Raw genomic sequence first — 26,156 nt, 5'->3', positions numbered from 1 at the left:
GCTTCTGCAATGAGTTAACTACTTAGCAAGGGAATGGAGAAAATTGATAAGAGAAAATGATTTGGAAATGTAGAAAATAGCTCATTTAAAAACAGTGCTCTGCCTAGTGTAAACAAATGCTCTTTAGTCTGTGATGTTACTTATAAAAGTCCAAAGGTGTATATTTGGTAGCTTGATCATCAACTAACTCACTGATTGCAGTGTTCTTAATTTTTAGGAAACAAAGTCCAGAAAAGAGTTAAGAAACCAGGGACAAAATGTAAATGAAGCACCTAAGGCTGAAATTGGTGAACAATTACAACGGCCTGATGTATTTGGGGATAATGCAACCAAAGGTCGTAAGTACTATTATATTTATTTTTTTGTAAAATTTGTTCTACATTTTGAGACATGCAGTTCTCTGCATGTGATTTATTTTTAAAAATCATTTTAGAAAATTATATTTCGTATTGGAAATTGTATGGCTCCAATATAGCTTTGACTCAACATGAACAGAATCTAAACCAACAAACTACTTGAATGATTAATCCATGTGATATATGCAGTCATATATCATACAATTTTGTAGAGTCCCTGTTTGGTTTATATAAGATTGATGACCAAGTACCTGTGAGATACTGCTTCTGGAACTCAGCAGTTCCAGGTGAGCATCCTCCACTGAACAGAGTGACAACACAACTGCACAAACCCTGACCCCTAGAGACACTTCAAACAATTCTGAGAAACTGCAAATTATTTGCCATTTGTTGCAATCTGTTGCTGTAATTCTGTCCTTGAGCTCTATTCAGCATGCCTGGCATTGAGATTAACAAGTATATTTTTACTTTTGTACAGAGGACAAGCAGTCTAACAGATGCCAGCACAGCAAATCAAAACCACTTCAGAAAATTCAAAATGAATCTGAGCCTCAGACTACTGTGGCACCTGAGGTTGCATTAAGTGATTTCCCCATGTTACAGAGCCCAGCAACAAAGCAATCTAGCTGTGACCTCAAAAATGCTCAGGTGTCCAGTAAAAGCTCCGAGCAGCCTGCCAAAATATGGCGATCAGATGATACAATGGATACGGTATGGGAGACTATACAATAAAATCAGTTTGCACTGCAAATTAACTGTTCTAATTAAAACTCATTTATCATGTGCTTCTTATTTCAACTTTGAAGCATATCAGGTTGCATTCAACTGGCTGTTCATATCTTTAAATACTGATATCAGAAATTGATTTATTTTGAGCTTAGCAAAGTTGAAAATATTGAGCTAGTGCTCAAGTTAGTCCAAAAATGCCTAGAACTTAAATAAATCTAAAATGCACTAAGCTACATCCGCTCCCATTCAATGTCATGATTTTAAAATTCTTGTCCTTGTTCAAATTTTTTCATCGTCTTGTAAGAGGAAACCTTTACTGTAATTAACCAAATGAAAATGTTTGTTTTGTCTCGTTAAATCATTGTTAGTAGTTAACATATTGTTTCAGTCGAGTTCTTGTTAACTTAAGATTACAGGACAGTAGGCAATATCTTAATTTAGAATTTGAATCACCCACCTAATTTCAATGGCAATAGGGTCGCCTTTCCTCACTGACAACTTTTCTTCTAGCCTCACATCCTCCCTTACTTGTGGCTTGTTTGACTGACCCTGGCAACGTCTGACCCCACTGTTCGTTCTGAAGATAGTGTCCATTGCTGCTTTTGCTTGGCTCAATACAGTGTCAACTGTGGCCACTGCTCCTGGTGGTGCTGCTGGAAGAACTGTTGACCCTCCAATTGGTTGGTCATTTTTGGGGGTGAGCTTTCATTCTTTAAAGGGGCGGGAACCTGATTAGTTACTTGACAGACCTAAAATGTGGTCAGGTGCCCTCTAACCGACCAGGGCAAGGTTGTTTGGTGTACTGGCCCATCATCATATCTTTCGCCACCCCAGTAAAACTAAGCATATTGAGTACCTTTCACAATCTTGGAAATTACAACCGGCCTTTCTGCAAAGGAAGGTCCAACAGCAACAAAAAAAATCAGATAAATGCTGTTTTAGTGTTTGTTAATTGCTAAATATTAGGTAGATCATGAGAAACTTTCTATACCTACTGGAATTTAGAAGAAAGTTGGTCTTATTAAAACATACAAGATCCCGAGGGGACTTGATGGCATGAGAGGATGTTCCCTGTTGAGGGGGAAATCGGGAAGTAGGGGCCACAGTTTAAAAATTAGTAGCCTCCCATTTAAGACTGAGATGAGGAGAAATATCTTCTCTGAATGTTAAGCCTGTATGAAAGAAGTGGAGGCTGGATCATTAAATCTGTTTATGTCTGAGTCAGATAAACAAAGGGCATGGGATCCAAGGGGCTGTTGCCTTGTGGATCCAGAACTGGCTTGCCCGCAGAAGGCAGAGAGTGGTTGTGGATGGGTCTTTTTCTGCATGGAGGTCAATCACCAGTGGAGTGCCCCAGGGATCTGTTCTGGGACCCTTGCTGTTTGTAATTTTCATAAATGACCTGGATGAGGAAGTGGAGGGATGGGTTGGTAAGTTTGCTGACAACACGAAGGTTGGTGGTGTTGTAGATAGTTTGGAGGGATGTCAGAGGTTGCAGCATGACATAGATAGGATGCAAGGCTGGGCGGAGAAGTGGCAGATGGACTTCAACATGGATAAATGTGTAGTGGCCCACTTTGGCAGGTTAAATGGGATGAAGGAGTATAATATCGAGGGTAAATATCAATAATATCAAGACCCTTAGCGGTGTAGAGGATCAGAAGGATCTTGGAGTCCAGGCCCATAGGACTCTTAAATTGGCCTCGCAGGTAGAGGATGTGGTTAAGAAGGCGTATGGTGTACTGGCCTTCATCAATCGAGGGATTGAGTTTAGGAGTCAGGAGATAATGTTGCAGCTTTATAAGACCCTAGTCAGACCTCTCTTGGAATACTATACTCAGTTCTTCGTTACAGGAAGGATGTGGAAGCTATTGAAATGGTGCAGAGGAGATTTACAAGGATGTTGCCTGGATTGAGTGGCATGCCTTATGAGGATAAGTTGAGGGAGCTCGGTCTTCTCTCCTTAGAGAGACGAAGGATGAGGGATGACCTGATTGAAGTGTGTAAGATGTTGAGAGGTATAGATCGAGTGGAATCTCAGGCTTTTTCCAAGGACTGGAATGATTGCTACGAGAGGACACAGATTTAAGGTGCTGGGGAGTAGGTACAGAGGAGATATCAGGGGCAAGTTTTTCACTCAGGGTGGTGGGTGAGTGGAATTGGCTGCTGTCGGTGGTGGTGGAGGCAAATTCGATAGGGTCTTTCAAGAGACTTCTGGATGAGTACCTGGAACTTAATAGAATTGAGGGTTATAGGTAAGCCAAGTAGGTATGGATATCATTGGCGCAACTTTTGGGCCGAAGGGCCTGTTTATGCTGTAGTTTTTCTATGTTCCATTTAAACTTTTGTTCAACAAGAAAGTCAAGAGTTCTGGAGGAAGCAGACAGGAATGTGAAATTGATGCCATATTTAAATCAGTCATGATCTTATCAAATGGTGGAATGGGTGCTATGGTCAGAGTGGCCTTCTCCTGCTGCTGTTGTATTCTTTTGCTCTTAGACTTTTTTGATGCCACAGGAAGAAAGATGGGTCCTCAGTTTAACATTATCCTAAAAAGGTTTAAAAGGGAACTTGTAATTTTTTTGTTAATTTGTTAATCTGAGTTTTTTTTTCTGAGATGTTTCTCAACACTCCATAAATATCTTATAGATATTCCCCAAGAAAATGTTAACATTCTTGGTTTCTGAATCTAGCTTCTTGAATGTAAATTTTACTTGGAATGTGATACCATTGGAAGATGCAAAATATACTCGACAAAACAGTAAATGCTGAACAAGCTGATTTATTACTAAAAAAGAGACATGCCATTGAAGGTTTTCATCTTGCACTCATCAGAACAGAATCGTAAGAACACTAAATTTGCATGAGCACAATATGAATTGTCATTCCCTTTGCGATATGGTATTCTTGCAATTCTGTTCTGAAGAGTGCTGGATGAGAAGTTTTGACAGCATTCTCTTTTTTCAGCAATACTTGAATTTGTGATACCAAGCAACAAACTGATTTTTCAAAAGTTTATTTTTCTTGTCATCATTTGTAGCTGCAATTCATTTTTTGATTATCACACTTCCATTTCTGATGGAAATCTAACATCTTGCTCATTGTCTAGGATAAGAGATTGGGGACAACCCAGGTACCTGCTTCAGAGAAATGTTCACCCATGACTGTCACAGGTAGGAAGATTTGGCATCCTTTCTTGTTCATGTTTTGGATTATATTGTGTTATTTCCAAAAATGGCTGTCAGTAACATATTTGTCAACAGAAATAGCTTTAGTTCCTGAGAAAACTAGGTTGAACAATAGATATATCGATAATACCTTCATATGTTTTATTTCACCTAGCCTCCTAATAAGTATTTTGTAAGATTGTAAAACATTTAGGAAATATTACTGTTACGATTAATTGTTGAGCAAGCCAAATCCCAGAGAAAACTTGATTTACGGACCATAACTTTTTTTTGAAAATGAGAAGAAGCCTACTGACCTCAACAGCATTCTAGTACCACTTCTGGGATTTTTAAAAATTAAAAAAAGTTAACAAGAAGAAAAGAAAACTTAAGCATACAAGATTATAGTTGCGCACTGAAAATATGCTTACAAAAATCCCCCCCTCCCCCAACAAAAAAATACTTAACTTGGTCAGTCCCATAAGTAGACACCTTCCAGGTAATAATACTCCCTGAAGATGTTTACCTATAAAAATATGGTAATGTTACCCAAGGCAAAATTGCTGTCACTGCATACCACATGATCTCTCTTCCAGTCTGCTGTGGAAGCCCAAGAAACTTCAGAAACAAGACTGCTTTCTGAAACCCAAGATGTTTCTGGTTTTTTGGTTGGCTGCTTCAGACTTTGCATCTTCCCTCAGCACAAAGCTGCTTCCAGGATGTCATCACCCCACAACCCACCCCAATTTAATTCATCGTCGCTCCTTAAATACCCTTTTTCTCTTTCATCTTTGATTTCATTGTGCTCAGCCCTTTGAATTCTGCTTTTCCAAAATATGAAAATCTTGCATATTTTCCTATGGCCGCCACTTTCGGGTCAAATTAAATTTAACAACCATTCCTTATTTATTTACGAAATCTTTTAAATGTTGTATAAGTTCCTTACTTCCATTTGAAATTTAATAGCTGAAAACCCAATTCCTTATCTAGCTCCAAATGCAAATTTCTAAACACTACTTATTTAGTTATAAATCCACTTTGCCATAGCTTGATTGCAAATGCATGCATTTAGTGCCTGTACGCCTTTTTGTCTCTCAATTCTCCAAACAAGCTGTCTCCATTAACTTTAAATTAATTTCTCCAAAATTATTTTACAAAAAAAATTCTCATAATCACAAGATGTCACGAAGAGTCATTTGGACTCAAAGCATTAACTCTGTTTCTCTCTCCACAGATGCTGCCAGACCTATGTTTTTCCATCATTTTCTGTATTTATTGTAGAAAATCTCACACATTGGTTAAATAATTGAAAGGCAGGAGAAATGCTTCATATCTCAAAATCATGATGACCTACTAACTCATGAAAGCAAAGGGTTGCATCTTGCAGCTTTTCTATGTTTTATTTTGTTAAAAAGAATTGGTTGGATGTGTATATTAATATGCAGATTAAGCATTTGTTCCAGTAGCACCAATATTTTGCTTCCTTCCTCAACTCCATTCAAAGTGGTAGAAGTTTTTAATTATATATACAGCTAACTATATATCTTCATGAAATATGAAAAATACCTTCATCGAGGTGTCACATTTGACACAATATAAACTTTGTGACCCAATGTGACTGCATTTTTTCCTGTATATTAACGCTGTAGAATAAATTGTTATTCATTTTCTTATTGCAGCAACAAATACCGTAGCACCACCAGCATCATCATCCACTGCTACCCCATCTGTGTTGTCGTGGGCCAGAGTTGTTTCTCAAGCACCTAAGAGACCTGTTCCCAGTTCAGCTCCACCGAAGATATCTACACATGATGTTTCACAGGTCAGGGCAGAACCATAAATGATTGTTGCTTTATAGTTTTGGTTTGAAATTATTCTAATTTTTAAATGTCAATGTGATCAAAATATGAAATTATTCTACAGAGTGATGATGGTGAAACAAAACTGAAAGAAGCAGCTGGGAAAGTGAAAAAGAAGAAGAAGAAAAAGAAGACAAAGGAACCTAAAGCTGTTCCAGAACCTAATGAGTCCAAGATAACTGTACAAGAGCTACCTCGATTTGAGGTACTTAATTCTTTGAATTTGAATATTTTAATGTGGCGGTTGAGGAGGGGTAAATATGTGTTCTGAATTTATAATTTACTCATCATATCAATAGGCTTGCAAGATTGAATGTCAGGTGTCACAGATTTATTAAATATGTGGTAATTAAACATTCACTCAGAAGTAGTACCTGCAGTCAATCCTGACAACTTTTTTGAAGGTTGTATTAAATGCTCAGCCCTAAGCTTGTTATACAAACTGCAGACTTTCAAAAGCATGAAAAATTTCCTCTGTCCCTTATTTTTCAATATGATTTTTCTTTTTTTTGGTCTCCAACTTGATTATTGTATTAGTAAAAAATCAACATGTTTATCAATTGAAACTTCCAGTTATAAATCTGTGCCTCCTCTGTCAAGGATGATGTGGTTGCAATGTTCCCTTTAGCAATGTTTGTCAACTAATTGAAGTTCACTGCAGTGTGCAGTGCACGTCTTTTTAATGATTTAAATTGGCCATTAAGACTAGCCTTTAATTCAACAGTTAAGTGGTTACTGTATCTAAATTAACTTGTACTTCATTAGATAACAGGCAAAAGCTGAACGTTACTCTACTGCAATGTGCAGAAAAATCAATATCTGTATAACATTAACAGACTTTAGGATAGTCTGATCAACCTTTTTTTTTACAATAGAAAAACTGAAATATTTCAGCTTGCCTTTATATATGATTAGTTGTTGATAAACAAGATTTAATTTTAGCAAAACGTACAATCATATTGCTGCTGCAAAACTAAAATTAAGACAAATAACACATCTTTCCATGGTGTGCAAATATTTAATGCATATTGTGAAGGCTGATATTCAGTATAAACAGTTCTACTTGGCCTTGAGCTATTGAACTGAACTTCAGTATTGGGAAAGAAATCGATCCTGTTTCGCTCAGGGAAAACACTCATTGAACATGTCATTTGATGGGTCATATCGTGAGATCCAGGATAACAGATCGCTGAATCTGCTTTTGTTGTGACAAAACTGAGAGTGGCTGTATGAAAGGAGACATTCTCAATTACCTACCCCACTCTCAAGTAAGGTCTCTAATAATCTTGTTTCTTTTAGGCCATAGTATTCATCAAATACCATTTGCTTTGCAAGTCAGTTGTTCATGGAAGGAATAGTTCCACTGCCTACCAACGTGTTTTTCTCCGCAGTAGTTCCTCTCGTCGCCATTTCATTAAACATCTAGACCATATCACCCGTTTTTAAAAAAAAAATGTTTTACAGGGAAACAGAATAAGGTTGCAGCTGACCAACTGGCAAAAAAGCCTGGTACAAATGGTAAATACTAGTAATCAGATTAACGTCTCACAGTGGGTACAGGGTACTGCCACTTAAAACAGTGACACTTCTAATAAAGCACATACGTAGTGGGGAATTTTAATGGATAAACACAGGTGAGTACGAATCTGGTCTATAGTTCAGTATTTTTGGGGGTGACAGGAGATCACGACTACAACTGAGCTTCAATGTCCGCCTTCCATGAGACACATTTGGTTGACACCAAGTAACCAGCTTGTCAGAGGGATCGTTAGTGTAAGTGCTTAAGCCATCACTTAAGCTGATAATTGTGTGCAAAGGAAGACCTTTTGACCTGAATTTAACTTTCCTTTGGATTTAACACTACACTATGGCTTTCCCAGGGCTCAGGAAACTGACCAGTAAAAAGAAGGCAAGTTTTTCAAGTGGTTTTAAGGTTATATCAGATAACTTGAATTCAGTAAAATCTTAAAGCAGCTTTGTCAGTTTCCTCTGGAGAATATTCTTATCACTTGACAGGTTTTGGAGAAGTTTGAAGGCTATCAAACAGATACAGGTAGATAGTGTGACTAACTACCAAAACACCAGAAAACTTCTCATTAGTTTAAATCTGAGATCAGCAGTTTGGAAGTTGGGAATCCCCGGCAGGCCTTGGGATTTATGCACGTGCACGGATGTAGGATGGCCACACATGCAGCGGTCATTTTTTTTTCTTGGTCTTGTGGTTTCTGCACAGGCACTAGCTAAAGAATGGATCCACATGCACAGTTAGAATTTTTTCTTGTCTTCAGATCAGGAATCAGCCCTGCACATGTGCAGTTTGTTCATTTAGCTCTTCATGCTTGGAGCCAATCCTGTACGCATGCAGGAAGCAAAACAGCTCAGAAGTGAAACTGCACCTAACAATTTACCTCCATAGTTTTTAAAGGTGCTTTTTCTTCCAGAGTTTAAAGTTTACAGAGGGTGGTTTGTGTCTGATATTCACTGCCTAAATTGGTGGTTGAGGCTGAAACGCTTAATTTGTTTAAAAGGTACGTACATTTGTATATAAACGGGCAAGATTTATGGACCAGGTGTTGGCAAGTGGGATTTAAAGGTCACGGGAGGCATTATTCATGTTATGGTGCATGTAAAAAGTCTGACAACACCAGGCTCTAGTCCAAGTGCATGTAGGCAGAGGCTCAGCTTCCTTGGCCTCTTCCAAAAGCAGTGCTTCCAGAAGCTTAGATTGTCACTTCAGGCAACCATAGACATCTGCAAAGTCTTAAAGGAAAACCTAACTACTAGACCATGCATTACTAGTGCTTGTAAATTCAAGCAGTATCACCATTTGATTTTGGTTCAGGTTCCTCTTACCACTATGGTACCAGAGACATATCAAGGGTCTCCATTTGCTGCACATAAATGTATAAGGCTTATTTGACAGAGTTGAGAGTTGTGTCACTTTTCTTTATGAAGACTAGCCAGAATGAATGGGCATTTGCTTTTGCATTTTGAGTGGCTTACCACAGGTATGTTTTGATTGCACATTTCAAGTACCACCGCAGCAATCAAGACTTTTTAGCTGCAAGGGACCTTATTTCATTAATGCTCAGCAGGGCTATAACCAGAAGAAAAGATTCAGGCAGGTGGGGTAGCAGATTGCCTGGGAGTTTTCCTGGTGCATTCTCACCAAGGTTGTTCCAGAAATCAGCCTTAAGACTTGACGCATAGGGGATGAGGAATATTCACTTCAAATTTGGTTTGTGACTTCTGTGTGGAAGCTTGCTATTGATGTAGAGTAACACTACAACATGATCCAGATAACCAGCAGATATGTTATAGAGTAAACTTCGGAATTTTGCAGATACACTTTCCGTGCTTGAATAATCTGATAACCTTCAATAATTGCCAGTGAGAGTATCCAGACAATGATAGTGTGCTGTATCCTGCACAACATTTCAGAGCAGAGAAGATTATGTGAGGAGGACATTGAAGAGGAAGAAGAATATGAAGATGGGGCAACTATGACCAAACAAGTCAGGATTGCCCTTTATAGCTCAAAGTCTTGCAGGAAAAAAACCGAAATTCTCTTGTCATGCTCTTATCCCCATCACCAGTGCCTCCTCCTTGCACTAAATCATCCTTCAATTACGCATTCATGCATCACACATCTGTCTGTTGGTTCCCATTACGTATTGTATTCATCATGAAACAAGTGAAAGGGCGAGTTGATTTTTGGGTTGCAAAAAAATGGACAAGATTGGTAAGTGGTACTAATTTTCTTATTTGTTCATGGGATGTGGAGTCACTGGCTGGGCTAACATTTATTGCCCATTCCTGAGGGCAATTAAGAGTCAGTCACATTGCTGTGGCTCTGGAGTCATATGTAGGCCAGACCAAGTAAGGAGGGGAGATTTCCTTCCCTAAAGGACATTAGTGAACCAGATGGGTTTTTACAACAATTGACCATGGTTTCATGGTCATCATTAGACTTTTATTTCCAGATTTTTAATGAATTCAAATTTCACCCTCAGCCGTGTGGGATTTGAACCTTAATCTCCAGAGCATTACCTTGGGTGTCGAGCTTACAGTTCAGTGACAATACCACTACATCACTGCTAATTATTATACTTTGCGTGTCATAGAAATTATACAGCACAGAAGGGAGCCATTCAGTCCTCTTGTCCATGCCAACAAAACATAATAACAGGAAATCTAACAGTATAGTATTTTACTTTGTGCATACCCTTGGTGAATTTCTTCAGCTTATGCTTTCTACTGCTTCTACATGGTGTACCCGGCTCAGCCTCACCTGTACTGAAGATGGGTTGCTTAGATCTCTGCTGTGACCGCTGAGGTGATTGTGTCCTTTGCCCCCTTGGTTTCGGGATTCTTTCCGACCTGGTTATGTCATTAAACTGCCTCTCATATACTATCCAAGACCATGGTTTAACTTGTGCTCATCACCTTGGCTGTCTCAGTTGTAAGAGCAGTTGGTTTCAAGTCCTGTTACTGTGGTAGGAAGGTATGTCCTTTCTGTTCCCGACTGCACCCTATAATAATTCCAGGGATGGCTCATTAAATCTCAATGTGAATCTTGCTCTCTCTGCATTCATCCTAAATACCTCCTAACTCTCCAACTAAGTCGTCCCTTTAATGGGCCTGAGATCAAGCCTGCTGTGTAGCTTGGAGATGTAAAACATTACTTCAGTGAAGCTAAAAGCAGAGAATCTGACATGCTGACTTCAATTCCGTGTTTCATCCAGACAATTCCATCCTCACTGTAACATTGATATTTGGGGCTTTAATGTTCCTTGGCCTTTTTACTGTGCTCAATCTGTAGAACTGCATTTGTGCACTGAAATGTTGTTCATGCTAATGTTCAGTATTGTTCTTCTCCTTGCATGAATTTACAATAGGATTATCCAAACATCTGTACGGTGAAGTGGCTTTTTAGAACCATGCCCTGTAGATTGTTTCCCTATCCCTGGGGGAAATGCTTGACCTTACCCGGCAGAAGCAAAATCAAGATCTGGGGCTTACTATGGAGAATTGCAGATATGAAACTGTGATGTAGCATTTTGTAATACTAAGTGGAATTATGATACCCGCCAAAAATTTAGCATATAACACATTTAAAAAGAATAGTGAATTTCTAACAGAAAATGTTTTCTCACACAATTAGAAAATTGAAGATTGTCAGTCCATTGGAAATAAAAGTGATTGTTTTCGAGCCATTTTTTAGGAAAAAAATGCATGCTAGGAAAGGACAAGGTAAAATGTAAGATAGAGATATGGGTTTGAGGCTGATTTCATTTACATCTGAATACTGGTCAGTGCATCATCTACATTATTTATGTTCATAAAATATGGAAGAGCAGCAAAGAATTGATCTAAACTCCTTTAAGTCAAACATTCACTGCTGCTTGAAAGAAGTCTTGAGCTGATTGCCATGTAAGGGAAGATTGACATTAACCACTGAAAGAAAAGCAATGCAAATGGTTAAAATAAATTTATACATGTGTATATTTCCCTTTTGATACCCAGTCATAAATAGGCAATATTAAAATGCATGCTTTGACCAATGACTTGAGAAACATTTCAGCTAGCTATTGCTGGAGCCATATTATATGTACTGATGGTTATACAATATTGCTGATGTAGTGTCACGTGGAGACAAAGCAGATTGCCTCCATGAGTTAGTTTTACTTAATTTCGCTTAAAAGCCAAAATGTTTTTCAAGAGTGAGCTGCTGGTTTCTATATTCTTAATGATGGCCTCAAGTAGGAAAAAATATGGTATCAGTAATTTTCAGTTATATGCTACATATTAATAGCATACTTGAAAATAAATTTTAATAGCGCACAACATGGGAGTGGTCACCATAATATGCTTTCTGTTGTTTTATGATTAAAGCCAAAGGACTAGGGACAATGGCTTATTGTTGTCAATAGTACTTTTCATTTGAAAAACACCTATGACAAACCTGTAATTGGCTTCTATGATTTACATAATTTATGCTATCAAAATTTGCCAATTGTATTACAGAATATTTACACGACAGTTCAATGTCAGAGCCTAATTAGTTCCTCTTGCCTTTGTAGGATAATGAAGAATTTCCAGATCTGGCATCTGCAATAAGTAGTTCTGACAAAGCCAACAGTACTGGGCAAGACAAGTTCTCTTCCAACAAACCGGTTACCAAAAGACTATTAAAGGTAACAAAAACTTTTATTATTGAAGTAATATTTATGTGCTGAGATACTCATTGAGACTAAATTCAGTTTATTGAATGACTTGGAAAACGAGTGTTATTTGATTTTAATGAAGCAAATCTCTAGGTTCTTGTAGGTTACAAGCAAGTGTAAATAATACAAAGCCAGAGGCTTTTTGCTTGTTTTTCCAAGCAAATTTATTTTTTAACTTAAAGATTTACTTTTTTTTAAAATTCAATGCTAAAACTAGCAATTTTATAATCTCATTTGTCGTGGTTCAGAAACACCCAATTAAGTAAAATCTAAAGTGTTTAGCTTGCACAGTCATTGAATAGTTATGCCTTTGTTTACAGTTAGAACCATTGGAAAATATCAAATTCATACAAGTGTTGGGAAAGGGCAGAAGGACGGGAATCAGGTGGACAGCTCTTTCAAAGGCTGATACAGATATTAGCAGCTTTGCTATAAAATCATGTGATATTAGTTCCAGTTCAGTATTCTCCCATTCAATTTTAAAGAACAGAAACTGTGGGCTGCCCAAGAATAGACAGAAAATTTCTACTCCTGTGATTCTAATTAGACCTATTATTTCAAACTTATGTAATTGAAACTTGCATGCAATTATTAGAGCACTTTGCAGGAACCCCTGAGTACTGTTGAACATTGATTGTGGAATTGTACTTACTTCAAAGCAATATCAACTGACCTATTATAACAAGTTATATTGTTTGTAACAAAACTATGTACATTATGATCATCCAGCTTTTCCTGTAGCAGTGCATTTTGTAATGCACCCCAATAAGTAAGACTTTTTCTCTCGCCCTTCAACTCAACTGTGCAAGTTCATGATGATATGGCAATTAGGTGAATGATACAATTGATTGTCTATTTCCTTAAATAATTAGATTTAAGGATTGAGCAATAAACAAAAGAATGGTGAAGAAGGAAATGAGCTGTATTAGAGCCAAGCCAGGCACAGAAATTGAAATCAAAAAGGGAAAAAAAGATTGGTCTAGGTGTGAGAGAGAAAAAGTAAACTTCCAGCATGACCTTAGCCATGACTCAGCTGCTGCTCTAATGGTCTATGTGAACTTGTGAACATTAAAGGGATGTATATGGTGGCTAATATTATTTGTGCTTTATAATTTTCAATATGAATTTCAGCTGGAGGGAAGGGGCCCGGAGGAAAAGAATAGTGGATGTCAAGTAAATGGATTTTGTAGACAAAGAATGTGGCAGCATAGCACCTTTTTTGTCTGGCAAGATGTGGGCATGAATGGGCTTCCTTTGCTTTGTACTCCAGGACACATTTTTCCATAGGACAGCAGTACACATTGCCTCTGGTAAATGGTTACTGTGCCATCATAAACCTGCTATCCAGGCAAAGTGCTGTGGCCGGTGAGATGATGTATTCAATCAACATGGAGAGTCATATGTTGTCCATTACAAATAAGGCTTCTGACACTTGTTTACTTGTCTGTGGACAGTTGACTTATTTGTTTTTATCATACAGGTCATAATTGGTGTTGTGTCTGCCGCACAGTCTGTTTTAACCTTTATACAATGGACAAAGAATTGCGAGTAGACTTCTTGTTAGTACAACCAATATTTATTTAAAACACACAATCAATAATCACCCATCCAACCAACAATAAGTTATCTTACAGAAAATACTAAAGTCCAAGTCCAATACGAGATCTTGACTTTGCGTGACTGGCAAGTACCCGAGCAGATATTGACATTTATCTTTGCGCTGGTCTTGGTAGCCCTCTGCATAGTTTGGTCCTTTTGTCTGGGCTAGCACTTGAGCTCTGATCTTCCTTCCTTCTCAGGTGAGATGGCTCTCCTCATGTTGGTTGTCATTGGTGGTGGTCACCGTTGTTATAGCTCATCTGTGGGGTCAGCGAGAGAGAGAGAGATTCTTGGTTGTGCAGCACCCTTTATACCCCATAGGGTTTCGTGCCCCTTTTGGTCATTGCCAATCAATCAATCAGGACTTGATCACCCTAATCGATAAAGTGCATTCAGGTGTTGCCACACCAATCTCTGGCGGTGTCCCCAACGGCCATGTCTGTAAGTGCTGGGGGGCATGTAGGGGACACACTCCCTCCCAAATAAGGGGTTACAGCGCCCCTATGTCTGGTAAACAACCTAGTTTGACAAGAAAGTCCCATTTATCCTGGAGATGACCCATATCCTGTGTATTCAGTCAACTGAGTTGCAGCCTGTTCATCTCTGTCTTTTAGGTGGCAGCCTGCTGTTTTAGTTCTTGCCCAATTGTCCCAGAGTGCTCTGTAAATCACCATTTTAGGTGGCCTGTTTGGCCACAATGGTGATTCAGAAGTACTTGGCAGTGTAAAAAGTTAATGAAGCTGTAATGTCCTTGCCTTTGGAAGAGCTATCCATATGGTGACATTTGCCTGCAAACACAGCTCTAGGACATGGCATAGTTATGTGGCAACCTTTTTTGCAATTCAAATACTAATCGTTTTTTTTCCCCAGACGTGCCCATCTAGGACTGTTAAGAAAATTACAAATACTATGATGATAGTTACCTCCAGAACTCTTATTTCTCACTCAGATATTGGAGCAGCATTGGAACACCCATCCTATTCATTTTGGTTGTGACAAGTGAAGTGGTAGCTAGAACCAAAACTGCTGTAAGAAAGAAATTTGGAGATACTGGTCTTACAATTTAAAAAAAAACCCTAAATAGCTGCAAAAATATGCATCATTCACAATGCAATTAAAGTCATGTAGCAGCATGAATGATTCCAGGATAAGTGACTTCAGTTATCTCGAGTTGCTGGTGTGTGGAGCCTTGCAGCAGAAAATACTGAGAGGTGATTTGATAGAGGTGTTCAATATCAACAGTTTTGACAAATAAAGAGAAACTTTTTTTTTCCCCTGTGACAGGAAGGTTGGTGTCTAGAGTACACTGATTTAAATAATTGGAAAAAGACGTGAAGAAAAAATACTCGAATTATAATCTGGAATATGCTGTGTGAAAGGGTGGTGAAGTAATTTGAATTATTAACTTTCAACAGGTTTTATATATTTTTAAAAAATATTTGTAAAACTTTACAAGACTATGGGGAAAGAACAAGGCAGTGAGATGAATTGGGTATTTCTACAAAAGGTGTAGGCATAATGGGCCAAATGATCTACTGTCCTGTACAAATTCTATAACAATGAATAGTGATGATTTTAAGACTTTGGTTATAATATCAATATGCTGCTGCACCCATTTTTGGTTGGATGGCTGTGCTGTCGGCAAAGAGATGGCAAATAAGCCATTGCACCTGGTGTTTGAATATTTTCCTGATGGTTTTTATGATCTGTGATGGTAAGTGGCGTAACCCTTTTTTAAAAAAGCAATTTGCTGGCCATGAACTATAAGCTGCTGATAATCTTGTTCATGGATTAATATCCATATCAATTTGGAAATAATAATCATTGAACTAAAGATTTAATAATTTATCAGGGGAATCAATAGAACTGTGAAACCCAGATTTTTTTTTCAACAGTTCTAAATTGGACGTTTTTTTTGAATGGGCAGGTTGCAAATCTTGCCCAGAGTTTTGGGTATAGCACTGAACAGAGGCAAGATGGCCTTCAGAAGCAGTTGATACAATATGACAGATAATTCTGCTTTCAGTTCCAGTGGCAGTGACAGGAGGAGTGGAAATTTACTTTCAGCTTGTAGTTTAAAACATTAGTTTCAATGTTCCTGCCTTTATCCTTCAAAGTCTATGGGGTGCAAAGCCCATGGAAGGCCTTTCAGCCTTGCCACCAATTGAAACCATAAAGTGGGCAATGGATGTGAATAAGAGCCTGATCCAACTGCTGCTGGTATTAGCTCAATAGTCAGAGGGATGATCGCCATGTGGAACTCTTACAGGTTTGCTTCTGAGGTGGTGGGTTGGTGGAGGATTTCCTTAGTTCAAAGGCTGATAGGGGAAAGAAGGTGGCCTACTGGCCTCCATCTGGCCTCCTATCATCACTCAATTGTGACCTAGCAGCAATCCTAGGCCTTGGGTGGGTGTTGTATCTGCAGGAACTACTACCTGGCTGGTAACGTTGCTATTTATGGGGCCGAAGTTTGGCCAGCAGCTCTCAGTAGATCCTGGAGAAGATCTGCTGCTGTCCAATTGTTGGGCTTTCCATGAAAGAATCTGAATGGCTTTCATCAACTCTCCAGCTTGTGAGCAAGACCCTGTCATCTTCTGTAAATATCTTCCATAATGTTTAGACATCACTGAATTATATAACTATACAGCATCATTTTTTCATCTGTCTGAACGATTTAGGATGAATCATCTTGCTTCCTTTCTCAACAGAATCTATTATTTTGCAGTGGTCATCAGCCTCTCAGTAAGAAAGATTTCTGAACTGCCTAAGTGACTGGAAAGTGCAGCTTCTGTCACTACGGAGATAATACTACATTTGAAATTCTAAGATTAGAAAACTGGATATCATTTTGATTTTTAAATTGATTAATCGATTTGTTCTTCGTGCCACAATTATAGATGACCCTAAGTATTTGTTTATAAATGACCTTGAATGCTTTTAAGTAGTTGATTGTATTTTTTTCAGCTGTTAAATGTACATGGGCTATTTTATCATCCACTTTTCAATGTACCAATTATTATATTTTGACAAGTGACCTATAGCCCTTTTGATTTAAACAATTGTCGTAGAGCTATAAATTTACTTTCATAAAAATAGTAATTTACCAAATAATAATTAAGCAAAGAATGACAGGTTTATACATGCTGTAGATTTGTCTTGGTCATCTTGTTTTCGCTAGAAAGAAGGTGGCTGAGAGGGGATCTTATTGAAACATATAAGATGATTAGAGGTTTAGATAGGGTGGATAGTGAAAGCCTTTTTCCTCGGATGGAGAAAGCTAGCACGAGGGGGCATGGCTTTAAATTAAGGGGGGGTAGTTATAGGACGGATGTCAGGGGTAGGTTCTTTACCCAGAGGGTGGTGAGGGATTGGAATGCCCTGCCTGCTGCAGTTGTAAATGCACCTAGTTTGGGGGCGTTTAAGAGATCCGTGGATAGGTTTATGGACGAAAAGGGATTGGTTTAGATTAGTGGGCCATTGTTTTTTTTTAACTGGTCGGCGCAACATCGTGGGCCGAAGGGCCTGTTCTGCGCTGTTATGTTCTATGTTCTGTCTAGAACTATTAATTACAGTGAAGTACATGCTCACAGGAAAAGAATGAAAATAAGCCACTCTCCTTGGACTATACTTGTTGGAGTTGGAGAAGTTCACTATTGATCTTTGGATGTGGATTTTGTTGTTGTCTCTAATGATACCAGCCTACAATATTTATAAAAGTCTTTAGTTTTTTATGAAGTTAACATTCGAAGTGTCCTTCCATCCAGCAATGGGTTAACAGTCTTATTTTAGGTTAGAGAGTTCCTCAGAGAATTTAAACTGAGCACAAATCATGCGCTTCAACTGAGTGTACAATTAAAATATTGTGTTTTTTCTGTCTGGCCTGTGAAGAACAACACTGAAATATGTTAGAGTAATTATTTTACTGAATCAACTTTGACAATCAACAAGTAATACATTTTTTGTACGTTATTGCTAGCTAAGAATAAATAATGGTTCCCTCTCATGGTTATTTTTGTTGCATTCAGGTAGAATTTGCAATAGTGATAAAGGTGTACAAATCCTTTATTGTTCAATCTGACCTATTGCAGTCATAAATGATCTAAAGAAATATTGCTACTGCAGCCTATATTTGTAAAATATTGAACATTTTTGTTTATCTTTTCAGCCATCGGTAGATAAAGAACTTGTTTTCAGTGTGACTAGCTCCCATACTATTGGTGGTGAACAAATCTCTTTGGATGTAGATCAGAAACCAGTTCAGATTTTAAGAAAAGAATCATTTCAAGAACATATATCCAGTGGTCCCCAGAAGAAAGCTGTGGTTTGTATAGAACTCTTGACTGCTTTTCATTTGAATATCATTCCTGTGTAATGTGGAAACATACTGGTTACTTACTAGTCAAATACTATAAGGTTTTTCCAGGCCTTACAACTGAAAGCTGGAAGTTTTAAAACAAAGTCATAGTGCTGTAATAAATACACTATTATACAATAGATCTTTAATGTACAGTGATTGTATTTAATGACTTCTGTGCTCTGATCATACCAAATTCACCTTCAAAGCAAATATTGGCAATAAGAATAAACTTGTTTTGTTTAGGAAGCTCCAAAGAAGAGTGGTAAAAAGAGTAAGGCACCCATGCAGCTTGATTTTGGTGACATGTTGGCTGTTCTAGAACAGAAACAGCAGGAGAAGAAGTCAAAGCAGACACCTAAGCCAGTCGTACTTGCAGGTAAGTATTGAAGTTGCTCTCCTCTGCTAACCCTGTTGTATATTTTCAGGCATCTGTTTCTTTCTGTATTTGGTGCTTTATGCATTACTTCATTCTACTTTTGAAGCATTATGATTCCTCCTAAATAATTTTTAATTTTGCTTTGTCATCTTTGTTGATTTTGTGTTGCAGTTGGGGGGATGTTTCCAATGGTTTCCAAAGAAACCATAGCATCCAAAAGACAGCCTCAAAGCTCAAGTCAGGAAAAGGTTCCTCACAACCCCTTGGACTCAAGTGCCCCTTTAGTAAAGCGAGGAAAGCAGAGAGAAATTCCAAAGGCTAAGAAACCAACATCACTGAAAAAGGTTAGTTAGATGTAACTACAATTAGATAAATACTCTTTTTAGCTGGAGAAAAGCACACACGATGCTATTTAGATTATTTCCTGTTAAAAGAATTAGGCAAAGCTCAAAAATGCATACTCTTCCATTGTGTCATTTTCCAAACATGCAGATATTACAGAATGATTCTGTGAAAAGCAGCAGCATATGTTCCCAAATCTGCTAAATCACCTCATTACCTCAACAAATGAGCACGTCTCCTTACACAGCTACCAACCTGGATTCCACTCTTTTAGCACATTGCAGGATTGGAGGTATGCCTTTTATTGGTATCCTCCAGATCATAAAGTTTTACGCTTGATAAATGCAGTAATATTTAGAAATCGAATGTAACTATGCAACTGGAATAATGCCTGGGTAGGCACAATAAATAGATTTATTTTTAATCAGGCTTACAAACAGGAGTGTTACTTTCCTCACTCACAATTCTACACTCACTGTTCTGGTATTATCCTGTGACATGTGAGGGCCACGGGAAAAAAGCAGAGGGTAAATTTAATGGCAGTGCTCATACTTTAGCTATTAAAAGTGGATACTGATTTTCCCAAAGTTCCATTTCCCTTTCATCTTCCATGTTAGGAACTGGCTTATACCAGGGTATGGTTATAGTACAATTTTTGTGTCTTAGCTTGACAAAAAAAGTATCTCTTGTTTAATAACTAAGCAATTAATGTTTTTTTATTTATTCTGGCTCAGATTAAAAATGTCATATTAAATTACCCAATTTTAATATTCATTTGAGTGTAATTCTGTGACATTCTAGATAGATTCATATCCAGATTAGTCCTATAATGAGTATTTTGTCAATTATAATTTTAGGGAAATAAGTTTTGCAATAATTGACCACTAGGTGTCACTGTACATTTAGGAAATCCTTTACCACTTTCAGAAAGCTTACTAAAGATACTAACAGTGAAACATTCTTGTCACATCGGAATATGGAAAGTACTTATCAAGTCCATCACCATTTTAGGTGTAGAGCCTTCTTAGGACTTGAAAACTGGATATTAATCGAGTCAATTTGTTCTTTGTAGTGGAAGATTAAGGGCAGAAGGGAGACAAAAAAGACAACGTTACTGAATTATTATAGGGTTGATTGACCTGCAGACTGGGTGATACTGAACCAGGAACATGGTTAAATGTCATAAAGATCAACTGAGTGAAAACAACATTACAAGAATAAAACACTCAAATAGCTGCAATGATGAAAATCATGAGGAAAAAAATAATAAGGTTAGAACTGAGTGTGAATGACGACCGAACACAAAAGATCCCCACCCCACACTAAAGTTGTGTTCTGATGGAGAGTCCGCATTCAGAAATGTAAACCCACCTCTCTTCTTTCAGATGTACTACAAAGTCACATTGATTTGTGCCGGGAGTTCAGTTAAGATCTTGCACTACGTTATTTAGATGAAAGATCCTGAAGATTGTGTTTATTTTAGAGCATTGTAAGGGCATAAAGAGATTGGAATCGGAGTGAGTATAGTGAAGAGGAAGTTGGACAGAAGTGAGGTGTTCAGTCAAAAGGTAATTTGGTCAAAATGCCTAACACAGGTGAGATCACAATGTGAGAAAATAAACAAAAGGAAGTACATGTTTGAAACATTTGTGGTGTGAACAGCAGGGGATTTTAATGAGGTAAGATTTAAAAGGAGAGTTTAAAGTGAACTGTATTTTTTGTTGCTAATCAACTTGAGTGCATTTGAAATTGAACTCTTCACCATTATCTTTCTGGAAAGACAGTTGAAGTTATGAATTCTGATCTAGAAAGCTAACAAGCAGCTAACGTGTTGAAAACTTAACTGACCCATGGTTGGGATTATTGATCTGCTATTTATTATCCTACATTAACTTATAAAGTACGTATCTATCGTTAACTGCTAGATAAGTTGGCTTAAATTGGAAAGCAAATTATTTTCTTCACTATCTGCATCACATTTGCCTTTTAGATTTAAAATATAAATAAATGTTTTACTTCCTTTTTCACACTGGTGTAAGAAATGTATGATGTTCAGCAACAGCAGCAAATGTGACTGTTTACAAAGGGAGTTTGAACACTACTACACTGTGGTCAAATAGTTAATAGTTTTAGCATCCTAATAGTTGGAAATTGTGTATTTATTAGGATGTATACTTATGATGTATACAGTACATTTTACGCCCATTGTTTTTTTATGATACCTATTTTCAGGTATCTATATCTTGCTATATTGTACACGTATTGCTATCTCTTTCTGCACATAAATGGTTGAAAGATGCAAATAAGGCTGTAACAATTTTTATTTATATAGTTGTTTTAATGTTCAAAAACATAAGATAATTTAAAGAGAAATATGGCACTAAGCTAAAGGAGGACCTATTAGGACAGGCAAAATATTGGTCAAGAAGTAGAGAGAGCTACATTGCTGGATATGGGGTGGAGTGAGACCATGAACAGATTTATACAAAATGATCAGACGCAAGATTAAAAAAATCCAGTGCACCATCACCCCACATAACTTTGATGTCTCTAGATTTAGATTTTAAACAATCCTATTTTTGTATAAGCAGCAGCAACAGTGCATTCTTCCATCTCAATGCGACGACACCCTTGCTGTAAAATTTACAATGTAAAGTAGGCTTGTCCATCCCTCTCACCTTGGAGGCAACATTTTCATTTTCTTCTTGCTTGAGCTGATGAAGAAGATTGAAAAGTATACGTCCAGATTATGCTGGCTGCTTTTTGCTCATGTTTAACATTAAACTTGTTTGTTTAGATTATATTGAAGGAAAGAGAAGAAAGGAAACAGCGGCGCTTGCTAGAGGAAAAAGGTCTGATCCCATCAAGCTGCGACATATTTGTTCAAGCGCTAGTTTTGGATCAGAATGAGAGTCTGGACACACAAAACGAAACAGCTGAATTAAATAGTAAGTCATTTTGTGACCATTTTTGTTATCCTTTTTCTCCCATTACAGGCATGAATATTATCTCAGAAATTCCAAAGCTACCATTTTATTCTGCAGTTAAGCTTTGTAACATATCCATAGGAATCTGGTAGAAATGCCTGGATCCAGCAATAGTGCAATTAGAGCCAGTGAATGTCTATTTAAAGGTGACCTGTTGAAATAGATCAGACTGGTAACAGCAGAAGCTGCAATCTTTTGTGTTGGCCAGAATGTTGAGCTTTTCAGCACCTCTGCTCCAATGCGTGAACTCTTCTATTTTTGTTCAGTAGTCAAGAGCAAGTGGTTTGAACAGGGTTAGAAGGGGAAGTTAAAAAGGACCTAGAAAAGGAAGAAGAACAACATTTGGAAAAGTGGGAAAAGGAAAGAAGGTGAGGTGAGAGAGCAGACAAAAGTGACGGGGCAAAGGTGAGGAATTGTAGAAGATAAAGTAAAGATAAAGGAAACATGGAGAAAGAGAGAGAGGGGAGGAAAAGGATGATGGTTAACTCACCAACTGAGTGGCTTCCAGTAGTGGGGAGGGCTATGGTATGCTCTGATCAGGAGGCTTGATCTGATTGACAACAAGCTTGGAAAATGGGAGCAGTTTGGATGAAGAGTAAGAGCTTCAATCACTTGAATGAAGTGGAGATGCTGGTGTTGGACTGGGGTGGACAAGATGAGAGGCCACACAACACTGTTAGAGTCCAACAAGTTTATTTGAAATCACAAGCTTTCGATATGCTGCTCCTTCACCTGTGTTGGACTATAACCTGGTGTTGTGTGACCCCCTCATCCTGTCCACTTAAATGAAGACTGGTGTGGGGAGAAGGGAAGGCACATATGAGGTGTGTGTGATTTTGCACATCACGAAGAAGCAGATAAAACCAGTTTAATATTTTACCTGAAAGACAAGACCTCTGACTATGCAACAGTCCCTTAGTACTGCACTTAGCTGCCAGCTGAGATACTGAGCTCAATCTCTGGAGTGGAATTTGAGCCCAGGGTGCCACTACTGAATCATGGTTGATAAAACATTTTTTGCCTTTGATCTCCGACCAAACAGATTCTGTCTTTAGTCCTTTCCTGACTGTATTGATGTATCAATTAAATGGCCAATTGAATTTTCTTATCATGCTTTAAGATTTTAAAGTTAGTTATATACGACAGGCATTGAACGACATGGTACGACATGGTATTGAACACTGAATACCCAAGTGGAGATTTGTTAATACTGCATTTGCCTATCTAAAGGCATCAGTATCTGTGCAACATGTGCAAGTGGGAAACTAAGTCCATGACCATCTTAAAGCACTGGCATGGAGAAGGATGAATAATGTGAATTGGCTGCATTTCTCCCAAGTAAAAAGCCTGACAACACCAGGTTTCAGTCCAACCGATTTATTTGATAGTAAAGTCCCTAGTTTTCGGGTTAGCCCCTTCATCAGGTGAATGGAGAGTTCTGGCCTCAGACAGAGCATATAAAGCACAGACAGTTTACAGATTACTGATTAGAATTAGGTGTAAAGATTCACATTCTAATCAGTAATCTGTAAACTGTCTGTGCTTTATATGCTCTAGATTCACATTCTAATCTGTAAACTGTCTGTGCTTTATATGCTCTGTCTGAGGCCAGAACTCTCCATTCACCTGACGAAGGGGCTAACCCGAAAGCAAGTGACTTTACTATCAAATAAATCGGTTGGACTGAAACCTGGTGTTGTCGGACTTTTTACTGTGCTTACCCCAGTCCAACGCCGGCATATCCACATCATTTCTCCCAAGGCCAGTATTGCAGGATCAAAATAGCCATACATAAATAAATAGCCACAAATACCATTTCATGCTCCTCACCAAACTAATGTCAAGCATTCTGTTTGAAACTATAACTTATTGCTGCTCTTTAGTGTGTTAGATTACCAAAATTACTTGAATTTTTGTAACAGGTGACTCTCAGTCTCTGGCATTTTACTGCTAGTACATATTGCTGGCAGTCTGTGGTTCCACTTAAGTTACTCTTTCAACATTGCAAAGCTTTTTTCAGTGTACATTTTTGTTTAGTATGTATGAGACATAAATTTTGAACCCTGATCAATTATATCAAAGATAGTACACTGCTAAATTTTCACACATTCAAATACTAGTTTATTTGGGGTTTTTTCCCACATTCAAATTTTGCTAATAAGAATGATTGGTCCCAAAGTAGTATTCCTGAAATAATCTCGTGATGTAGCCCTGGCAAGAATTAGAAAATGTAAACTAGTTCCCATGTATTGAATGAATGGGTTCAATTATAATTTCTTTGATTCGATTATTATTGTTATATGCATTAGTATACACCGAAAAGCATAGTTTCTTCCGTCCTATACTGACAAAAGATACCATACATTGAGAAGGAATGGAGAGGGTGCAGAATGTGAAGTTATAGTCATAGCTAGGGTGTAGAGCAAGATCAACTTAATATGAGGTAGATCCATTCAAAAGTCTGACTGCAGCAGAGAAGAAGCTGTCCCTGAATTGATTGGTATGTGTCCTCAGATTGTTGTATCTTTTTCCTGACGGAAGGTGAAAGAGAGTATATCCAGTGTGCGTGGGGTCCTTGATTATGCTGGCTGCTTTCCGAGGCAGCGGGAAGTGTAGACAGAGTCAGTGGATGGGAGACTGGTTTGCGTGGTGGACAGGGCCTCATTCATGATCCTTTGTAGTTTCTTCTGGTCTTGGACAGTGCAGGAGCCATACCAAGCTGTGATACAATGAGAAAGAATGCTTTCTATGCTTTTTAAACAAAAAGATAGAATTTGAGTTATGGAAGTTAGAACAGTGTTGTAAAATCCCAAACCTTATTCATGATCAAGAACTCGAAATCTTAACTTACAATTATGAGGCATGGATTGAAAGAGGACTTCCTTTTAAGCTGTTGAGGCTTCCTAGTCAGCTGTGTCCCTGTAGCAAAACATAACTACTGAAATAAAAGTGTATGCTTAAAAGCTTTTTTCTTGTACTACTGCCATCTAATTTGTCTTTTGTGGATTTTCAGCTGGAGACCGGACTTAATTTATGGACACAGGAACATGTGTGCAATTGCACTCAAATGTATGCGTATTATTTTGATGATTATGGAAAATAGGGACAGAAGTAAGCCATTGAGCTCTTCATTCAGTGAGATCGTGGTTGATATGTATCCTACTTCAACCACCAACTCAGATCTGAAATTATTTAACTAGCATCTACTTTTATTTGGGAGAGAGTTCTTCACTTTTCCCAGTTTCTCTCCTGAAGGGCGCAAATCTGATTTTAAGCATTTGCCTCTTTCCCCAGATTCTCCCACCATGGGCTAAAGTTTCTCTCCACCAATTCATCAATTCTTTTCAAAATCCTCAAAATCAAATAAATCACCACTTAACCTAACCTTTAATTCCTTGAAACAGAAACATTTATGTCATCTCTCCTCAAAATCTTCAAGTTCTAGTGACTCTTTGCTGTATTTCTTCCAAGACCAATATATCCTTTCTAAGGTATGGTACCCAAAATTAGGTATTGGCTCTGGAAGAAGGCATTCTGAAGGTTTGACCACATGATATCTGACCGTGTATTTCCTGATCACATGCCATTTGCTCGAATAGTTAGCTCGTCTGTGGTTGAGAACTTTTAAGAGTAATTTTGCACCAACAGCTATTCTGTGGCATGTTCCAAGGACCAAGAAATCACTTGTCAGCAGTAAGAGGATAGAGGAAACCTGAGTGTAAAAGCTCCCATCCAGCTCTCTTTCAGTGCCTCCTGGATTCTGAGAATCCCCAAAGTTTTCTGATGTCCATCTCTCCATGTTTGTCCACAGGCTCGTGACTGTCCGATTTCACCAAATGAAGTGGGGGAGGAAATTTAAATTACTGTATCTCCCAGGTTGCTGGAGACAGCACTTGAAGAGGAACCACTGATTCCAGGAACCAGTCCCAGAACCTCTCAATACCCCAAATGTCGTCTAACGTTAATCTTTTATAAGTAGAGGACTAGAACATAAAGGGAGAAGATTTTACTACATCCATATAAAGTTAATGTTCTTTTAGGCTCTTTGTGTTTTTTCTTGTATCCGAGCACTATTGTTTAATGATCTGTCTGCATGGACACATTCAGAGGGATTCAGAATGTAATTCACTCTCATTATAGTGATGCCATGTTTTTAT

General features: G+C 38.0%; 1 protein-coding gene across 1 annotated transcript in view; it reads left to right on the top strand.

Annotated features, from left to right (window-relative positions):
* Window positions 1-26,156, top strand: part of LOC145343023 (uncharacterized) — an 83,832-nt gene that overhangs the window by 21,861 nt on the left and 35,815 nt on the right. Inside the window, exons 4-13 of the mRNA XM_080188763.1 lie at window positions 218-338; window positions 835-1,067; window positions 4,195-4,258; window positions 5,932-6,074; window positions 6,176-6,316; window positions 12,195-12,308; window positions 18,103-18,258; window positions 18,538-18,670; window positions 18,842-19,014; window positions 21,810-21,960. Coding sequence (XP_080044889.1) covers window positions 218-338; window positions 835-1,067; window positions 4,195-4,258; window positions 5,932-6,074; window positions 6,176-6,316; window positions 12,195-12,308; window positions 18,103-18,258; window positions 18,538-18,670; window positions 18,842-19,014; window positions 21,810-21,960 — 1,429 coding nt within the window. The remainder of the gene's footprint in view (window positions 1-217; window positions 339-834; window positions 1,068-4,194; window positions 4,259-5,931; window positions 6,075-6,175; window positions 6,317-12,194; window positions 12,309-18,102; window positions 18,259-18,537; window positions 18,671-18,841; window positions 19,015-21,809; window positions 21,961-26,156) is intronic.

This window comes from Carcharhinus amblyrhynchos, chromosome 5 (assembly GCF_965287045.1).
Source record: "Carcharhinus amblyrhynchos chromosome 5, sCarAmb.v2.hapA, whole genome shotgun sequence".
Taxonomy (NCBI): Eukaryota; Metazoa; Chordata; class Chondrichthyes; order Carcharhiniformes; family Carcharhinidae; genus Carcharhinus; species Carcharhinus amblyrhynchos.
The sequence above is the reverse complement of the archived record's forward strand: the minus strand, read 5'-3'. Positions and strand labels throughout refer to the sequence as shown.